This window comes from Miscanthus floridulus, chromosome 7 (assembly GCF_019320115.1).
Source record: "Miscanthus floridulus cultivar M001 chromosome 7, ASM1932011v1, whole genome shotgun sequence".
In the NCBI taxonomy this organism is placed as follows: domain Eukaryota; kingdom Viridiplantae; phylum Streptophyta; class Magnoliopsida; order Poales; family Poaceae; genus Miscanthus; species Miscanthus floridulus.
Genome location: NC_089586.1, coordinates 91,152,407 through 91,170,879, shown reverse-complemented (window position 1 = coordinate 91,170,879; position 18,473 = coordinate 91,152,407). Strand labels below are relative to the sequence as shown.

Sequence of the window (18,473 nt, the reverse complement as noted above, 5' to 3'; positions counted from 1 at the left end):
AGGTGCTAGAGTCTGCAGCCCAGTAGGATGATATCATCAGAGGCATTGCAGCTACAGAGGAGGAGGAGCTTGCTCAGTGGGAGGGTATGGTCGTGAGCGACCCCAGTGACAGTTCTAATGATGACTATCAGCCCATCCCTCAGATGCCTCCTCAGCGACATGACCATGAGGCCGGCAGCTCTAGCTCAGCGCCACCTACCCCGCAGACCGACCCTGCTCTCCTTGCTATACTTGAGCGGATGAGGCAGGACCAGGCACGACAGGCTCAGGAGATAGCTACTACATTCACTCAGTTCTAGACTTGGCAGGATGAGTTCCAGCACCAGCAGCAGCAGATCCAGCAGCAGCAGCTAGCTATACATCAGTAGACTCAGGCTCTACAGCAGCAGCAGTAGGCCATGCATCAGCAGTAGATCCTCATGCAGCAGCAGATCCTTGGATTTATGCAGCATGTTGTGACTGCCATTGGGGCTCCACCGCCATAGCCTTCGCCCCAGCTTGGTCAGGCAGCCACTACTTCGACGACTCCAGCGTTACAACCTAGTGGGCTTTAGAGTCAAAAACAACCACCAACATAGTATGCTTCTCCTACAGAGCAGGTGTCCCGGTGGTTCGCTTCGCTAGTGGTAGCCCCACAGTTCACTCCATTTCAGACGGGCTTCACACCAGCACAGACATCGTCGCTGCTTGAGCCAGATACTTCAGTCTCCAAGAGTCTTGGAGCCTCTTTCAGTGAGTTGATAGGGCAGCCTACACCGCCACATTTGTATGCCCCAGGTCCTTCTACAACAGCTCCCGTTGCCGTGACTACACAGAGGCTTCCTTCCTTAGTTGCATCTTCAGATCCTACTACGGGCATACCAGCAGAGTCATAGGCAGCACCTGTTCTAGCTCAGACCCAGACCACTTCAGCGACACTACTAGCTATAGAGGGTCAGATAGCCCAGAGTTCTGGATCAGACGATGATGGCACCCAGTTCCACCTTGCCCCTCGTACCTCAGCGCCCGGCTCGTCTGCTGCAGTCCCACTTACCGACCCGTAGGTTTTGGTGTTTAACGCCAAAGGGGGAGAGGGTTCGAGTATGTTAGGCTTAGGGGGAGCTACTTATTTAGGGGGAGCTTAGTTTTTATATTAGCTTATATATTACATTTGGAGTTTTTATGTGTGATACACTATTATGCATTCATCGTGTGTTTACTTTGTTGCATTGAACTATATATACGTGATAGTGATATCTACGTGACTATGGTATATGACATGTGTGCTCTCTACTTTGAATTTTTTATATGTCATATCACTTGTGTTATGCTCATTTGTCTTTGCTTCCACGCTTTACTCCGATGCAAATGAGCTTTATTACTTGTACTCATGCTTGTTTCATATCTTTTGAGTACATCATGTTGGCTTGGTTCATATAAGCTTGACTAACTTCTTTGTTCTTATTGACAAAAACTTATATGATCCAAGCATGTTAAAAACCTCAACTCTTTCACATACTCGAGGTAGTATTGTCATCAATCACCAAAAGGGGGAGATTGAAAGCATCTAGGCCCCTAGTTGGGTTTCGGTGATTAATGACAATACAAGATTACTATGACTAACGTGTGTTTTGCAGAGGTAATTAAAATAGGTCATGGTAATGGAGATCAATTGGGCAATCGAGGTGGTCATGCCCCTACGATGGAAATCGTTTTGGTTTCAAAGGATGGATGACAAGGTTAAGGATGACTAGTTCTAAGTGTCAATTGGAATTGGAGAGACACTTAGAGTAGTTTAGGACTTTGTTTTTCCTTTGGCTGTACTATTAAGGGGGGTATGGATGGGTAGCTTGACCTAGGTGAGTCTAGTGAGTTAGGTGTGGTGCACACTTGTTAAAACTAGCGCTAGATAGCTCCTACATATGCCTAAGATCCAATGGAGCAAACTTCATTCATGTATGATCGAGAGTTGGAAGTGAATGGAGGGTCAAATACTGACAAGATGCTGGCTTCGGTGTGATCGGACGCTGGCGTAGAGTCCGGTCAGTTCATTTGACTGAGGTGAAATCATTCGATGCGACCGGACGCTGGAAGGTCAAGTGACCAGACGCTGAGGGCTAGCATCCAGTCGTTTCCAGTAAGGGTCCAGAGAGGGTAAATCGTGACCAGACGCGTCCGGTCACACTGTAAACCCTAGAGTTTGGGATGTACTGACCGGAGCGTCTGGTCACACCGCAGAGGCACATAACGGTTCGTTTTTCAGCCCATGTTATAAATACCATCTCCACTCAAGTGTGGGGGTACTTTTGCTCATTCCAACAGCTGAGAAACACCTTAGAGAGTGCCAAGAAGAGCAAGGTTCTAGTGAGGTGATTGAGATTTGAGAATCCAAAGAGAGACCTCATTAGTGAAGATCAAGAGTAGCAAAGTGTGCATCCACCTTCTCATTAGGCTTGTCGTGGTCAAGTGAGAGTTCATGCTTGTTACTCTTGGTGATCGCCATCACCTAGACGGCTTAGTGGTGATTGGGAGTTTAGTGATCACCCGGCGGAGCTTGTGGGTGACCCAACTCAAGTTGTGAGCGGTTGTGGGTGATTCACCATGACAGAGCATCAAAGAATCAACCCATAGAGAGCACTTGATCCTTGCGTGGATCAAGGGGGAGCTACACCCTTGTGCGGGTGCTCCAACGAGGACTAGTGGGGAGTGGCGACTCTCCGATACCTCGGCAAAACATCGTCGCGTTCCTTCCTCTCTATTTACTTTGAGCATTTACTTTGAGCAATTCAATTCATGTCATTACATTCTTAGAATTGCCATGCTAGAGTAGGATTGGAACTTAGGTTGCAAGTCTTTTGTGTGGTAGAACAATTAGGAACATTTTCTAGGCACAAGGGGTTAATTGGGCTATCCATAGGATTTAATCATTGCGAAGAAATTTAGAATTAGCCTAATTCACCCCCCTCTTGGGCATCTTGATCCTTTCACCCTCCATGGGGACACTCGGCAAAGAGCGTGCCAAATCTTTTTAAAAATATTTGCCGAGTGCCTCTCCGCCCGGCACTCGGCAAAGTGGTGTTTTTTTAAAATACGATGCAGTGCGGTTTAGGGTTTAGATTTCAAAAAAAGAACACGTTTGCTGAGTGCCTCGATCTGGCACTCAGCAAACCGGCAGCCCGAGTGCCAGATCAGGGCACCCGGCAAATGGCCCATCCACACTTAGACAAACCAGCCACCCAACCATTACCTCCCTCCCTCCCACACATGCACACACGCGCACCGCCATCCCGCCCCGCCCCGCGCATGCCCCGCCCGCTCACCCGACGTGCCCCCACCGCCTTCACCCGCCCCGCCCCGCCGACGTGCCCCCGTCCGCCCCACCCCACCGATGCACCCCCGCCGCTCCGCCACCCGCGCACGGCGGCGCGCCCCCGTCGGCGTGCCCCCACCACCTTTGCCCATCGGCCCGCCCACACCGATGCGCCTCCACCAGCCACCCCGGACACCGCGACCCACCGGCGCCCGCTGCCCCACGCCCGTCGCTCCAACACCACGGCCCGCTCCCTGGCCCACAACAGCGCCGCCCTGGCCCTCTCGGCGCGACCCCGGCCGTCCTCGGCGTGACCCCGACCGTCGTGGCCATCCTCTCCCCGTCCCCGACGTGCCTTGGCCGACCCCAATGCCCCGACGCCCTCCCAGCCCCCGACACCATAGGTGAGTAGTAGAGTAGCAGTGGTAGTATGTTTTAGTAGAAGTAGAGTTCGATAGAGTAGTAGTAGTAGGTGGTTGTGGTGGTGGTAGTAGTAGTACAGTAGGTGGTTGTGGTGGTTGTGGTGGTAGTAGTAGTAATAGGTGGTGGTGGTGGTGGTGGTGGTTGTAGTAGTAGAAGAGTAGAGTGGCGGCGGTGGTGGTGGTTGTAGTAGTTGAAGAGTAGAGTGGCGGCGGCGGCGGTGGTGGTGGTGGTGGATGAATGTGACTTGGCAATGATATGTTGAATTGAATGCAAATGTATATGTGGTTGTCGGCCATCGTGTCGTATGTTTTTTGCAGGTTTTGGATACCTCACCGTGCAGGGGAGGTTCTACTGAAATTTTGAACTGAGATAGTATTTTGTTCTTTTTTTTGTAGAGAAGAGCCGTCGTAGCCGAGCCGGAGTATCTCGGCAACCCCGATCATCTTCCTCGTCGCTGCGGGTCTGCCTGCACCACGTCGCCTAAGTCTCCCTCGCACTACACTACTCAATACATCACATTCATTGGACTTTTCTTGAAATAATGAATGGATACATCGCGTCTGTATGTAGACTTATTTCATATGCGAGGAGGGATCTGAGGCCAGGGCAGATTTGGTGGCTACCAAAGCCTATAAAAAACTTGTCACCGACATGTATCATGAGGCGCGCATCTAGGCCATCATAACCTACTACGGGTCAAAACTTGGAGAGAAGGTCAGCAAAGAAGAAGTAAGAAAGATGACGCTGACCCGAGACCATTACCTTGAGGTAGATAAAGAACATTAATATTGATTTGTTTTGAGATTAAGTTGGTTTAATTTGATCTTTTTATATGTCAAATACTTGATGATGTGTAGATGTGTCCCTGGTGGTGCTCCTTGTATCCCGAGTGGTGGGCGATGATCGTGGACAAGTGGTTCATGCTCAGGTGGCCGAGACGCATGATACTGCCCGAGAGTGGCATTTGTAGATGCAAGGTCCAGCACACCATCAAGGCAACCGTAACCTCACCGGATACAAACAATTATGGGTGCACGGATTCATTTATCTATTCTGACGCTCAATTATGCCTGATTTCTAATCATCTTACTGTCTTTCTCGCAGTCGGAGGCACATGGTGGCCAGCAATGCTCTGACTTCCAGGCATGGTGTATGTCCCACAAGGGCAAGGCGACGTCTGGCGTCTCCTACAACTCGGAGGACCCACCCAAGGCATACACCAACCCGAGCATCCACACCTGCATCAGTGAGTACACGTCGATGGCAAGGTCGGTCCATGGGCTAGAGTACGACTCGAGCACCGAGGACTTTGATGCAGAGATCGTCATGAGGGTGGGTGGAGGCAAGAAGCATGGGCGGTACTGGCTTGGTGACGGTGTCATTGACTCGACCTCTACTCCCTCTCTCTCCTAGATCCGAGCACGAAGCACGAGCGCAAGCCCAGCCATACGGCCATGGCCAAGCGCTTCACAGCAACGGGTCGACGAACTCAAGGTTATTCTTATTTTACTCATCGTACATTGATCTTTACACACCTTTATTAGCTTTGCATTACTAAAACATTGGAGTGAAATATTGCAGGCCCGGCTGGAAGAAGAAGCAAGGCAACGTCAGGACCTAGCGGCCCAGCTGCAGTCCGAGCGGGCCGCGCGAGAGGCCCAGGCGCAGAGGATGGTCGAAATGATGCAGTTCATGCAGACTCTTGGGCAACATATGGGTCTAGCTATGCCACTTGGGCTATTCGCTCCACCTTCGACTCCTGCAGCTGCAGCTACTCCTGTGAGTTTTTGCTTGTGCTTTGCTTGTATGACCTAGATTAGCTATCCAAGTAATCTTGTCTAACGCATGCAATCTCTTCTCCTTTGTGCAGCCTCAGTTGGAGGGTTCAAATAATCCAGCTCATGCGCCTCCGACTGATCTAGCTTTTCCTTCACCAGGCACTCAGTTTCCACCTTGGTGATGAGTAGCATTAGTTGTATTTGCATTTGTTGTTCACTTGGTGATGGATTTCTGATATACTTGTCATGCACTAGTGGTATATTTGGATAACTATGATATATGTGATAGATGTTTGGATTGATGTATGTGATATATGTGATATATTGTGATGAATGTGATATATGCGATGGATGTGATAAATATGTGATGTGTGTTTGGATGGATGTGAGATATATGTGATAATTTATGTTTGTCGTGATGGAATGTAAAAAATGAATAAAAAACTGGTTTTGGTCAGTTTGCCGAGTGTAATGGTCACTGCACTCGACAAAGTTGAAAAAAGGGGCGCCAACCCGTTTCCCAGCTTTGCCGAGTACCATGACCATGGCACTCGGCAAAGAATTGTTTTAAAAAAATAAAAAACTTTGCCGAGTGCCACCCATCCGGCACTCGGTAAAGAATTTAAAAAAAATAAAAAACTTTGCCGAGAGCCACCCGTCCGGCGCTCGGCAAAGAAATTTAAAAAAAACTTTGCCGAGTGCCATCCCGGGCGGCGCTCGGCAAAGAATTTAAAAAAATGAAAATAAAAAACTTTGCCGAGTGCCAGCCCAGGCGGCGCTCGGCAAAGAATTTAAAAAAATGAAAAACTTTGCCGAGTGTCGTCCGGGTTGGCACTCAGCAAAGCCACCGTCACCGTTTCCTACGCTGTGACGTCTCGTCTTCTTTGCCGAGTGCTGTCTCGGCACTCGGCAAAAGCTTTGTCAAGTGCCCGACAAATGGCTCTCGGCAAAGACTGCTTTGTCGGCCATTTTTTTCTTGAGTGGCTTTTGCTGAGTGCGGCACTCGGCAAAGCGCCTGAATCTAGTAGTGCGTGCAGACGGAGAGCGCGTAGCTCCGTATCGCCGGCCGGTACAGGTTTGGGTTCATGAGCAGTATGATGTGGGCGATGGCCGACATGAAGCTCATAGAGTTGTTGTAGAAGAAGGCCTTGTAGCGGCGCGGGTAGTTGGAGAGGAGCACCGGCTCACCGGCGCGGTGGCCCTGGTCATCGTGTTAAGTGCTTAGGATCATCTAGGTGGAGATTGGAGGGTGAAACTGTTACTGGTTGATTCAAATTCGACCTAGAACATGCTTCGGGAGAGAGACATAGAGAGAGGAGAATGTAGATGTATCTGACCGTCAGCTTTGGAGGATGACAAGCCGTCCATGGCATAGTCGTCATGGAGGGTGTCGGGGTAGTGGAACCACGGGTGTCCGGCATGGAGTAGACGTCGGGCGTGGTGCAGAGACGACGGTGAAGGCAGTGGTGCATCGCGTCGCTTATAGCTCCCCCTTCTAGATCGGATTGGGATTAGGACATCACGGTGGGGCGCTGGCGGCTACGGTGAACTTCATGTCATGAGCCCCAGCCCCCACCATCCTTTTAATAGTACTATGCAACGGGGCCCATCAGCCACTTAGAACCGGTTGAGCGTCCCCGATCAGAGCACGGATCAAGGGCCTAATTGGCCGTTGGGCCAACTGGTGGAGATCATCCTAACATTCTCCCCCTTGATCTCACCGTATGACTTAAGCTCAACTTCATTTATCTTTTTCCCATTCCATCACAGATCAGTGCATAGAGCGTGCCTCATCGTCACGGTCAGTTGCCATTAGATTTAACGGCTACAATGCACCTCTCTGTTTTAAAACAGATACTCAACTAGGCCCCTAATATTAAGAAATCATAGGCTTTCCCATAAACCCATGTTGACTGTGTGTTTTCTGAACGCACTGGGTGGTAAGCCTTTGGTAAACGGATCCGCAAGTACTTGCTTGGTACTTATATGCTCAATGCTTTTAAAATAATTCTGGATTTTCTTCTTTACAACGTATAACTTAGTGTCAATATGTTTGGCAGCACACTTGACCTGTTGTCTTAGGAGTTAACTTACTTTTAATGGTTATTGTTGTTGTCTACCATTGTTAAATCCGGGTATAAATTCCCTTAACCTCTTTTGTCTGTTCCTTGAGCCTCATGTCAAGCTATACTATGGTATGCATCACTGATGACACAACAATTGTTGCTTTGGAGCTTTTCCACAATAATGCTCCAACTACGAGTGTTAGCAACTACCGTGGATTTCACTACACATCTCGCCAAGACTTAACATACGTACCATCAACTATTTGAGAGTACTTGTTCTTTCTTACTCAGCATGAGGCCTATATTATTTTGTAAAACTGCAAGACATTCTCAACTCTATTCTAGTGATCTATATCTAAACTGGACTTCTGCCCAAATATCCCAGATACGTAAACTACGTCAGGGTAAGTTCTTACTTGTACTTGTACACTCATTAAACTTCCAACAGCTGAAGCATATGGAACCATGTTCATTTGATCGATCTCACATCGGTTCTTGGAACACTTAAAGTTCCCAAAACTATTACCCTTGACTATAAGAGCAGGCATAGGTTTACTCATATGCATACTTTATTTCTTTAGAATCTTTTCTAAGTATGCCTTTGCGATAGTTCTAATACCCCATTTTCTTATATCTCGGTGAATTCCGATTCCTAGAACCAACGACGCTTCACCAAGATCATTCACATTGAAACTTGAGGACAAAACTTCTTCTTCTCGAATGATAGATTAACATCACTACTAGTAAGTAGAATGTCATCTATTTACAGGATGTGAAAAATGAATTTTCCATTCTTGAACTTTGCATAAACGCTATTGTCCTTCTCATTTTCTTTAAAACCTAAACTTTCTTATTGTTTCATCAACTTCAAATACTACTGTCTAGAGACTTACTTTTAATCCATAAATGGATTTTTACAGGCGGCATCCCATATGGTCTTTTCTTTCACGACAAAACCTTTTGGGTTGTGCCATGTAAACGTTTTCATACAAATCCCCGTTGAGGAAATGTCGTCTTTACATCCATCTGATGTATTTCTAAATCGTAATGTGCCATGAACACTATTATGATTCTAAAAGAATCCTTGCATGAGACAAGAGAGAAAACCCTCATTGTAATCTTTTCATTCTCTTTGCGTAAAGTATATTGCTACAAGTCGTGCTTTATATCTTTCTACATTCCCTTTGGAGTCACATTTTATCTTGTAGACCCATTAACAGCCTACTGTTTTGGCTTCATTAGGAATTACTTCTAAGTCCCAAACATCGTTGGTATTCATCGAATTCATTTCAACTTTATATTTTTCTATATTCCCTTTGGAGTCACATTTTGTCTTGTAGACCCATTGATCGCCTACTGTTTTGGCTCCATTAGGAATTACTTCTAAGTCCCAAAAAATCATTGGTATTCATCGAATTCATTTCAACTTCCATAGCTTCTTGCCATTTAAACGAGTAAACGCTTCTTATGGCTTCTTCAAATGAGGTGAGATCACCCTCCATTTGAATTTCTTTACTAACATAGACTTCATAGTCATTGGAAAAAATGGTTTACTAATTATTTGAGACCTTTTGAGGCCTCAGCTACTGGCACTTTCATATGAGACTGTTGTTGCTCTTCATTGCCAGGAGGCAATTGATTCTACAGGCTCCTGTATTACAAGATCCTTGTTTACATTATTCATCTTCTTCGAAGAGCCAACAACATGTGTTGTATTAGTCATACAACATCAACAGGTATTGAGAAACTTGTTGCTCCTGAGTCACTAGAGTAGGCACGCAGTCCCTCTTTTCTTCAAGACTTAGATCTCTACATATCTCTACATACCATGCTCCCCCATATCTTCTCATCTTTTCTAAAGATGGTGTATCTTTAAATATCTTGTTTGGGTTTAATCTATTAAAACCTCATATGGCGCTTTAAGCACCACCTCAACATCTTTGAGGCTGACTACGCTATCTTCCTATCGAAACTTTAAAAGGTCTAGGAATTTAGCTATTTCTCTGCTTAGGGGTATCATTGTTGTGATGTTGTACTCCTCCAAAGGTTTCATCTTATTTAATCTTTGTCTCACTCTTAATGAGGAATATCTTTCTTAATTGATCATAATCTCACTCTTAATGAAGAGTATTTTTCTTAATTGATTTTAATACTCTCCCCCTCGAAATTATGGCATGAAAATATGGCATGAACTTTACTGCCATAATTTCGAGAACTATTCAGAAAGCCTGTAAACGAGGAGACACTTATAACTTACTTCATTCACATGATTATGTCATGTAAACAAAATGTTTCTTGATTCGTTTAGTAGTACATTTTCCTTATTTCACTTCAACAACTCAACGAGGTCTTTCATTAGCTGTACTTTTGCAAGTCACGCTTGCATCTTTTCTTATCCTTTGGTTAGTATTGACCATGACGATATATTTCTATTATACCAAGGTCAATACTAGGACAGCATAAGGGCTACCCAAGCTTGTCTCGCTATGTGGGATACAAAACATGTGAGCCATCATAAAACTTCTCCTGCCATATAGGATGGACTAGCATAATTATTATGCCAAAACTTCTTCCCATATGGGATATATCTATACGAAAACTTAGTCATGACGACTAAAACATTCACTTATACTTTATTTTTCTAATTAAATCTTCCTATTGGTTCTAATTTAATTAGAAAATTTGTAAACTAACAAAAACTATCCTGAACTAGCTTGACTCGAGCCTTTTTATTCACATACCCCAGCATTGTAGCCCGTTGACATATAACCGAGTGATCTCGTCGGTTAAAGATAAAACATACAATATGCTTCTGCATCAATTCTACATCACCGTTGGGCAGAAAATAGAATTAATGCATAAAACTCATAAATTAACTTGAAATCCATATAACTGCTCTTCAAAATTAAATTCTTCCATTGGTTCGAATTTAATTGGAAGATAATTAACATTATTGTAGCGAAAACTTGATAATTAAATACATTCTTTCAGTTCAGGAGCATTTCTTGGTCCTTATCTACTCTCTAAAAAATTGACCACGTTGGTGTAAAATTTATCAGAGATTTAAACTTCAAACTTAAATTCATTATAATATTGTTATCATCAACGTTGGTTAGAAGATAACAATACCATAATTTAACATAAACAAATCGGACTACCCCTCTAATTTAAAAATTTTTGTTGGTTCTAATTAATTAGAGGATAAACATAATCACAATTTACTAAATATAACTGCTCTTCAAATTAATTTCTCCCGTTGGTTCTAATTTAATTAGAAGATTTCATCAATATTAAACTTTGCAGCAGAAACTCGATAATTGATGAATTTTACCATGGGGAAATTCTCTTTACTAATTTTCTTTTAGTCATTAATCATTTTCCAGGAAATAATGATTTACTGGAAAAAGAAAAAGAAAAATGGACTCAAATCAGTACTGTTTGCTCGGCCCATCGGCAAATCAGCCTGGCCTGCGTTCCTCGCGCGCCTGTGGTGCCTTCCTAGGCCGTAACCTGGGCCTGGGCCAGCAAAGTTGCCCTCCGCGTGCGCCCGCCTGGGCAGAAATCCAGCCCATTCACTCTGAGCCGTTCATCTGAGATCGACGGTCACGCTGCGTTCTCAGAAGAACAAAATGTCGACGCCTCGGCCGACTCCCGAACCCTAGCTCACTTTCTTCTCTCCCCTTTCTCTCTCTCAGCCATACGAGCGACAGAGCGCAGCTGAACTCAAGGTAGACGCAACGTAGGGGATGGCGGCTCCGCCGTGGCACCCCTCGCTGGTGCACGCGTGCCGCCGGAGCCACGCGCGACAACGTCGAGCGGCACCACGGTGGTGCCCTTTGGCCCGAGCCCAAGGCGGAGACCATGCGATGACGCTTCTCTCGTCCCGGTGGCTGGGGTTGACTTCATGCGCGGTGTCCATGCGACGGCCGACGATGGAGACGGAGCGGGCGGACCCCAGGTAGGAGCCCTTTCCCCTTGTCCATTCACTCTCTTCCCCTTCCTCGTCGCGAGTTAGGGTTAAGGTTTCGTTAGGGTTTGGATTAACCCGATTCGGTGTTCTTTCGGTTTTGATTCGAGATCGTAATCCCCTCTTACTCCTTTTCTTCACCCGATTAGGGTTTAGGGTTCGATGAACCCTCTGCTTCCCTTTTCTTTTGATCCGAACCAGATCTATCCCATCTACTTCTACACTGCTACCCTGACACGATCTACGGCTCTGATACCATTGTTAAGTGCTTAGGATCATCTAGGTGTAGATTAGAGGGTGAAACTGTTACTGGTTGATTCAAATTCGACCTAGAACATGCTTCGGGAGAGGAAGATAGAGAGAGGGGAATGTAGATGTATCTGACCGTCAGCTTTGGAGGATGATGAGCCGTCCATGGCGTAGTCGTCACGGAGGGTGTCGGGGTAATGGAAGCAGTGGCGTCTGGCGTGGAGTAGATGTCGGGCGTGGTGCAGAGACGGCGGTGAAGGCGGTGGTGCATCCCGTCGCTTATAGCTCCGCCTTCTAGATCGTATTGGGGTTAGGACATCACGGTGGGACGCTGGCGGCTACGGTGAACTTCATGTCATGAGCCCTAGCCCCTACCATCTTTTTAATAGTGCTACGCGACGGGGGCCATCGGCCTCTTAGAACCGGTTGAGCGGCCCGATCAGGGTGCGGATCAAGGAACCAATTGGTCGTTGGGCCAACTGGTGGAGATCATCCTAACACGTCGGCCTTGGGCTAGAAGACATTTGGCGTGGTCAGCCTGGCCTGGTAGGTGATGGTGGCGACCAGGATGGCGAAGAGGAGCAGCCGCTTGCGCCGCTTCTCAACCGAGACGTCGTCGTCCTGCTGCCGCCCGACGATCCTCTCCCCGTGGTCGAGCGTGAAGAAGATGACGTGGATCACCACGTAGACCATGACGCCGCCGGCCAGTAGATGGAGGTGCTCACGTCCCGGCAGCTCCCAGCGGTGTACGCGCCCATGAGGCCGAAGAGGTCGAGGATCATGGCGGCCTCCAGCGTGTGGCGCCTGATGAGCGCGGACCTCCGCTGGACCAGGACGATGGCGGCCAGGGACGCCATGAAAGCGGTCGAGTTGCAGTAATAGAATGTCTTGTACTGCCTAGGGTGCGTCGTTAGGAGTATCGGGTCGCCGGCCAGGTGGCCGTCGCCGTCGTCCTGCCAGACGTCGCCGGGTGGGACCAGCCCTGCTTGGTAGGTCACGCTGGTTGCGAGACTGGCGATCAGTAGAATGAGAGAGTGAGCCTTGTCCATCGATTCATTGATAACTTCCTCCCTGATAATTGCAAGCAAAGAAACAGAATTGAAATGCTGCTTGATTAACATGAATGAAATAGTAATTAAGAGTGGATTCCAAAGCTTGGCTGTCGTACCTGCCAATTTCAGCAGGATGCCTTTCGGGAGGTTGTCGCCTGAAACAGGTACTTGCTGCTATTGCTCGCAACCACCCTGATGCTGCAGCATAGACGCTTACTAGCCATTGCCACAAGTTGGACTTCCGTGTGGCTTCCACGACTTTTACAGCAAAATAGACCTGGAACAACATGTATCCCAGAATAGGCGGTGGTCTCGGCGTCCCGGCAGCTCCCCGCGGCGTACGCGGCGACGAGGCCGGCCAGCGCGACGACGATGCACCCGTAGAGCTCGTGGGAGCGCAGGCCGGCGTTGGCGCGCAGCTTCTTGTCCAGGAGCAACAGGATGATGAGCAGAGACGCGACGAACGCCGTGGTGTTTCAGAGGAAGAAGGTGACCAGGCGGGCGCGGTTGTAGTCCTGCAGGACGGCGTCACGAGCGGCATGGCCCGCCTGGGAGCCGTCCGAGAAGCCGCCGGGCGTGCTCAGCCCGGACACGTACGTGACGCTGACCGCGAACGTCGCGAGCAGCATCAGGACCTTGCGCGGCCGCTCGCCGAGCACCTCGCGGTCGGCGTCGGCGTCGCCGCTGCCGGCGGCGATCTGCTGGTCGCCCCTGTGCCGCGCCGATGACGACAGCACCACCTGGACCATGAGGTAGGCGAAAACCCCAACCACCAGCAGCGTGCTGTACGTGGTGGTGACCGCGTCCCGGCAGGTGGCGGCGGTGTAGGCGCCCAAGATGCTGAGCAGGTCCAGCGCCATGACCACCCGCAGGGGCACGAGGGTGTGCCGCCACGTCCAGATGTTCGCGCGCTCATGTCCTCGTGCTGGACGGACAGGAGGAGGATGAGGATGATGACCACCAGCGACGAGGCGAACCCGGTGGCGTTGCAGTAGAAGAACACCAGGTACCGGCGGTAGTGCGTGTCCAGGATAATGGGGTCTCCGGCGAGGTGGCCGGCGTCGGTGTCCTGCCACACTCCGCCGGGCGGGCTGAACGCCGAGGAGTAAGTCAGCGTGGCCACCACGGTGGCCAGCACAGCAGCACGTACTTCCGCAGGGTGTACTCCCATGGCTTGTCCGACTTGTCGCCAGCCATTATTGGCTAGGTCACTGAGCTTCAGATGCACGCTTAGCTTGTGCTAGTGCTCGTCTAACTGCTTAATTTATAGAGCTACTCTCTCCTGTCAAAAATGTATGACGTTTGATTTTCTTTTGAGATTGCTATTTTTACCACTATTTTACATTAGAATATATTTTTACAATCTAGTAACTGTCTATGATTACAAAAGCATTTTCTTTTGAGATGCTATTTTCAAACTAAATATTGTAAAAGCCATTATTACAGCTAAAGATTCAAAAGTTTAACCAGATTTTGTCAAAATATCGTACTTGAAAGGAATGAGTAGCTATCAGTTCACTGGTGGCAATAAATCGACTTTAATAACGTGCTTAATACTTTGAGAAATTTTACGGTGCTTGAAAATATTGAGAGTCCTCCATTTGAGTGGATCGAATGGTCAAAAAAAATAGGAGGAACTAATTTAGAGAAACTTAAGTTATGGGTCAGGACCAAAAAATAGTGGACAGAAACTTGATCCATAATAACAGCCGAATGGCACAGAGTTTTTCAGGAGAGCCTTATTGGAACATCGTTCGATTTTAAAGCAGTGTAGGCGGCCGCCCGTGATCCCCATTCAGGCGAGTGGTGGCCCCTACATACGCGTGGTGGCGAGCTCAACGGAGGTGATCCCAAATAGGCAGCTGGCGCCGGTGAGCCCCCTACAGAGCGGCGGCGCCGGCGAGACCCTCCGAGAGATCCGTGCGGCATAGCCGGCATTCAATTCGCGCGAGAGGGAAAAGAAAGCAGATGTTCGTCAAACTTAATATCCACTGAATTGATTGAACTACCCTTAGTTACCTTTAATTGTTCTTAATTTATGCTTCTAACATCAGATGGTTGGAAAAAAAATTCCACGGAGGTTCCTCTCAAGCATCATAACAAACCTCTCATCCTTTTCACCAAGACTTGACTCCTTGATTTTCCAGAATATAAGAATGTACTCACGCTTCCCATGCATCTGGATATATATTTAATGTAATAACAGTGACAAGCGACCTAACGAGTTAATATATAACTTGTGCCTAATCAGTGTGTACCAAGAAGAATACGAATGTAGTCACGCTTCTCATGTATCTGGATGTTTAGATAAATGATGTGCCAGATAATCCTAGTATCCTAGTATTTGCAGCGGTTAACACGTCTGACGATGCTATTGCGCCACCAGTGCGATTAGCAGTTGCACGATATACGGATATTTCGCCTGTGATGGCTCCCTCTCCAGGCTAACGACAAAAGGTCACAATCGTTGTGTGGAGCTACCAGACTTCGGCTAAACTGTTCGCTTCAACTCTTTTGCAGCCAAAAACAGCAGCTGTACAGTAACAGTAGAGAGAGAGAGAAAAAAAGCCACTGCTGCTGCAAATAAGCTGCAATCCTCCATCACCAAGTCGCTATCACCGTAACCTTTGATCAGTGTGGTACCGGCCACTATCACAACGTGAACTCGCTACATAAGGGTTGTTTGGATCTGATGACTAAAATTTAGGAGGTGTCATGTAAGGATATTATATAGGGTGTTCAGAAACTAATAAAAAAATAAATTATAGAATCTGTCAGTACTTCACGAGACGAATTTATTAAGCCTAATTAATCCGTCATTAGCACATATTACTGTAGCACTATATTGTCAAATCATGGACTAATTAGGCTTAAAAGATTGGAAAAATTATGTTTTTGCCCTTGTCCAGTACTCCAATTGTGATTTTGCCCCTATTTTTTTAACTTTGTGTTTTTGTCCTTGTTATTTTGGCCTGAACTGTCCGTCTGCCCCTGTTTTGGATGTCCGTCAGATGCCCATTGAATAGATGAATTAAAAAAATTCCAAACCTGAAAAGAAAAGTCCAAATGCCCACACTGCCCCTTATCCCTTTCTGGCTGTTTCTCGACTCCACCAAGACAGCGACCGCATCGGAGAGGGAGGGAGCGGGCGACGCGGTTCCCGGCGACGGAGCGTGTGGCGTGGGTGCGGCGGCTCGAAGCAGCGTCGGCATCAGGGCGGGCGGAGCAGGTGCGGCATCTGGGCGACATGGGCGCGGAGCGGCCCGGGACGCGGGGGCGAGCGTCGCGACATCAGGGCGGGCGGCAGTGGTGCCTAGCCGCGGCTATCGATGGCGCCTGGCGACGTGGACGCAGAGCGGGCCGAGGCGGAGGGGCGGGCGGAGCGGGCTGCTCCGGTGCCTGGACGTGGCTCCTGGCGGCGCCTGGCCACGGCTCCTGGTGGCGCCTAGCAGCGGGTCTCTGCGGCGCCCGTCTGCGGCTCCAGCGGGTCTCTTCTCAGCGTGGCTCGGGGCACCCGCCTCTGGTTCTTCTCCCCCACCTCTGGTTCTTCTGGGCACGGGAGGGGCGTCAAGGTGCGAGATAGCCACGTGGCTCAGTTCTGCTACGTGGATGGCGCCGACGACAGCTTAACGCACGGGGTCTGTCAAATCGACCAACATGGAAGAGCAAAGGTGGTTTCAGCAAACCCTAACCATTATCTACTGTTGGTTTTTTTTGCCAGAGTGAGTGCATTGTTGATGGTTTGAGTTGGATAACTAACCGCATACTACTTCTGTGGTTTGTAGGCCAAATCACAGGGGTATACAACTTGTAGTTAGAATTAGATCTTTTTCAGCTTGCCAGACAATGCTCCAAAGTCATGGCAGCAGGGTAAAACTTTGCCAACTAAAGTTGTTGATGACATACATTGCTTTGGGCTGCTGCAGTTGATTGATTTCGTAGCTAAGCATTTCATGTGGGGGTCTAAGCAATACATAACCTTATGGCGTGATTTGGAAAATGATTCATTTGAGATAAAAACTGATGAACATCTTTTAGAGTGGTTTGTACTCAATGTAGACAAGGGGGTAGCTTGCACCAATGCCTAGATAAATGATTTTGAAGGGCCACTGCAGTTGTCGATGCAGAAAGTGACCAACATGTAAATATTTGTAGTTTTGCCGTACGTTGTGATCGGATGTGGCCTAGCACTCAATGACATAGGGTTTATACTGGTTCAGGCAACGTGCCCTACGTCCAGTTTGAGTCGGTCGGTGACTTTATTCCTAAGCCCAGGTGCTCAAAGTTTGATGTGGGGTTACAAATAGAAGGGAGAAAGATGGGGAGTACAAGAGGTCCGGTCAGACTCTGGTCTGAAGGGCCGAGAGTGACGGGAGCTCCTCTATGTGCTAAGTGTTCGAGCGTGTGCTCGAGGTTTGAACCTAGTGGTTTTGTGGTGTGTGTTGTTCGAGTTGTTGTGGATTGATCCTCCCTTGTTGTGAGAGAGCGTATCCCCTTTTATAGATGATGGGGACGGCCTTACAAGCGAGAGAGAGAGAGAGAGTATATATGCTATTAAGTCTTGTTGCCCATGTCGTCGGGTACAAGATGATGGTAGGTGACCATAACACTGTTATTGTCAGACGTATGTGGGAGGTTGCGTCGTCTTCTTTCGATATGGCAGATGTCGGTGCCTGCCATATTGTTGATGCCTAGAGGCACATGGAGGAGCCTTACTGTGTTTGTCTGGTATGGAGTTGATGGCGCCCACAACATTGTAGGGCAAATGTCGGCGCCCATAACACTGCTTGGGTTCTGACATGCCAGGAAAGTTGCAGGGTACTCTTCTGACATGCCCTGTCGGTACTATCCTACAGGTGTACCGGGTATGGTCCTCGGTATTGTGGTTGACTTGAGTGTCTTGCCTTACTTTCTTCGTCTATTTCCTGGTCCTCACCGAGCGGGCGTCCCTAGTCGGTTGGCCCTAGTTGGCTCTGATTACGCCAGTCGGAGAAGAGCTATAAACAGGGGTTCGGTGCATCCCCGGTTGGAGACGCGGGTCGAAGTCGGAAGCGTTGTTTTGGCCAGGCCTTTCGGTCGGAGAGGCCGTTCGGAGGTGGGCCGGAATCGAAAGCGAGCGCCGTTCCTCCTTGGCCAGGCCTTCCGGTCGAAGAGGCAGGCCGAAGTCGGAAGCAGGCGTCATTCCTCCTCGGGCAGGCCTTCTGGTCAGAGATTGGATTGCCCTTCTGGCCTGTCGTTTAGGTATTTGGGCCAGCCCATGAGTTGCGTGTCGTTCGCAACGTTGTCTGCTGGGCTGAGCCTTTGTTGGGAAGTCGGTCTATGAGGGACCCCAGGTTTATAAACCCGATAGCAGTTTTCACCAACCAAACGTAGGTGTCATCCTAATGTGAGGAGTAGAATACACCTAATTGAGAAGAGCACAAATGAGGGAGCCACCACAAATGAGGGAGCAACAAATGATGATGATGATGATGATGAGGGGGTAGGAGATGATGATGAGGGGGTTGGAGATGAGGAGGAGGTTGGAGATGATGATGAGGGCATATTCTCTGATAGCAGCTATGACACTGATTTAGCTGCATCTTCCGACTCTCATGATGATTGCTCTGATCTAGAGTTTGATCCTGATAGTGAAATACTTGATGATGT

General features: G+C 48.2%; 1 protein-coding gene and 1 long non-coding RNA gene across 2 annotated transcripts; one reads left to right on the top strand and one right to left on the bottom strand.

The window, feature by feature from the left end:
- The first annotated feature begins 4,130 nt into the window (after nucleotides 1-4,130).
- Nucleotides 4,131-5,719, top strand: LOC136467296 (uncharacterized). The gene is made up of 5 exons (XR_010761549.1): nucleotides 4,131-4,196; nucleotides 4,283-4,480; nucleotides 4,570-5,206; nucleotides 5,294-5,491; nucleotides 5,583-5,719. It is a non-coding gene; the product is annotated as an uncharacterized lncRNA (long non-coding RNA).
- A 5,747-nt stretch (nucleotides 5,720-11,466) lies between these two features.
- LOC136467295 (uncharacterized) lies at nucleotides 11,467-14,471 on the bottom strand. The gene is made up of 2 exons (XM_066465940.1): nucleotides 12,941-14,471; nucleotides 11,467-12,843 (listed from the first exon to the last, which is right to left on the bottom strand). Exon 1 carries the CDS (start codon nucleotides 13,682-13,684, stop codon nucleotides 13,301-13,303), a length of 384 nt encoding a protein of 127 aa, XP_066322037.1. The 5' UTR covers nucleotides 13,685-14,471; the 3' UTR covers nucleotides 11,467-12,843; nucleotides 12,941-13,300.
- Between the last annotated feature and the right edge of the window lie 4,002 nt (nucleotides 14,472-18,473).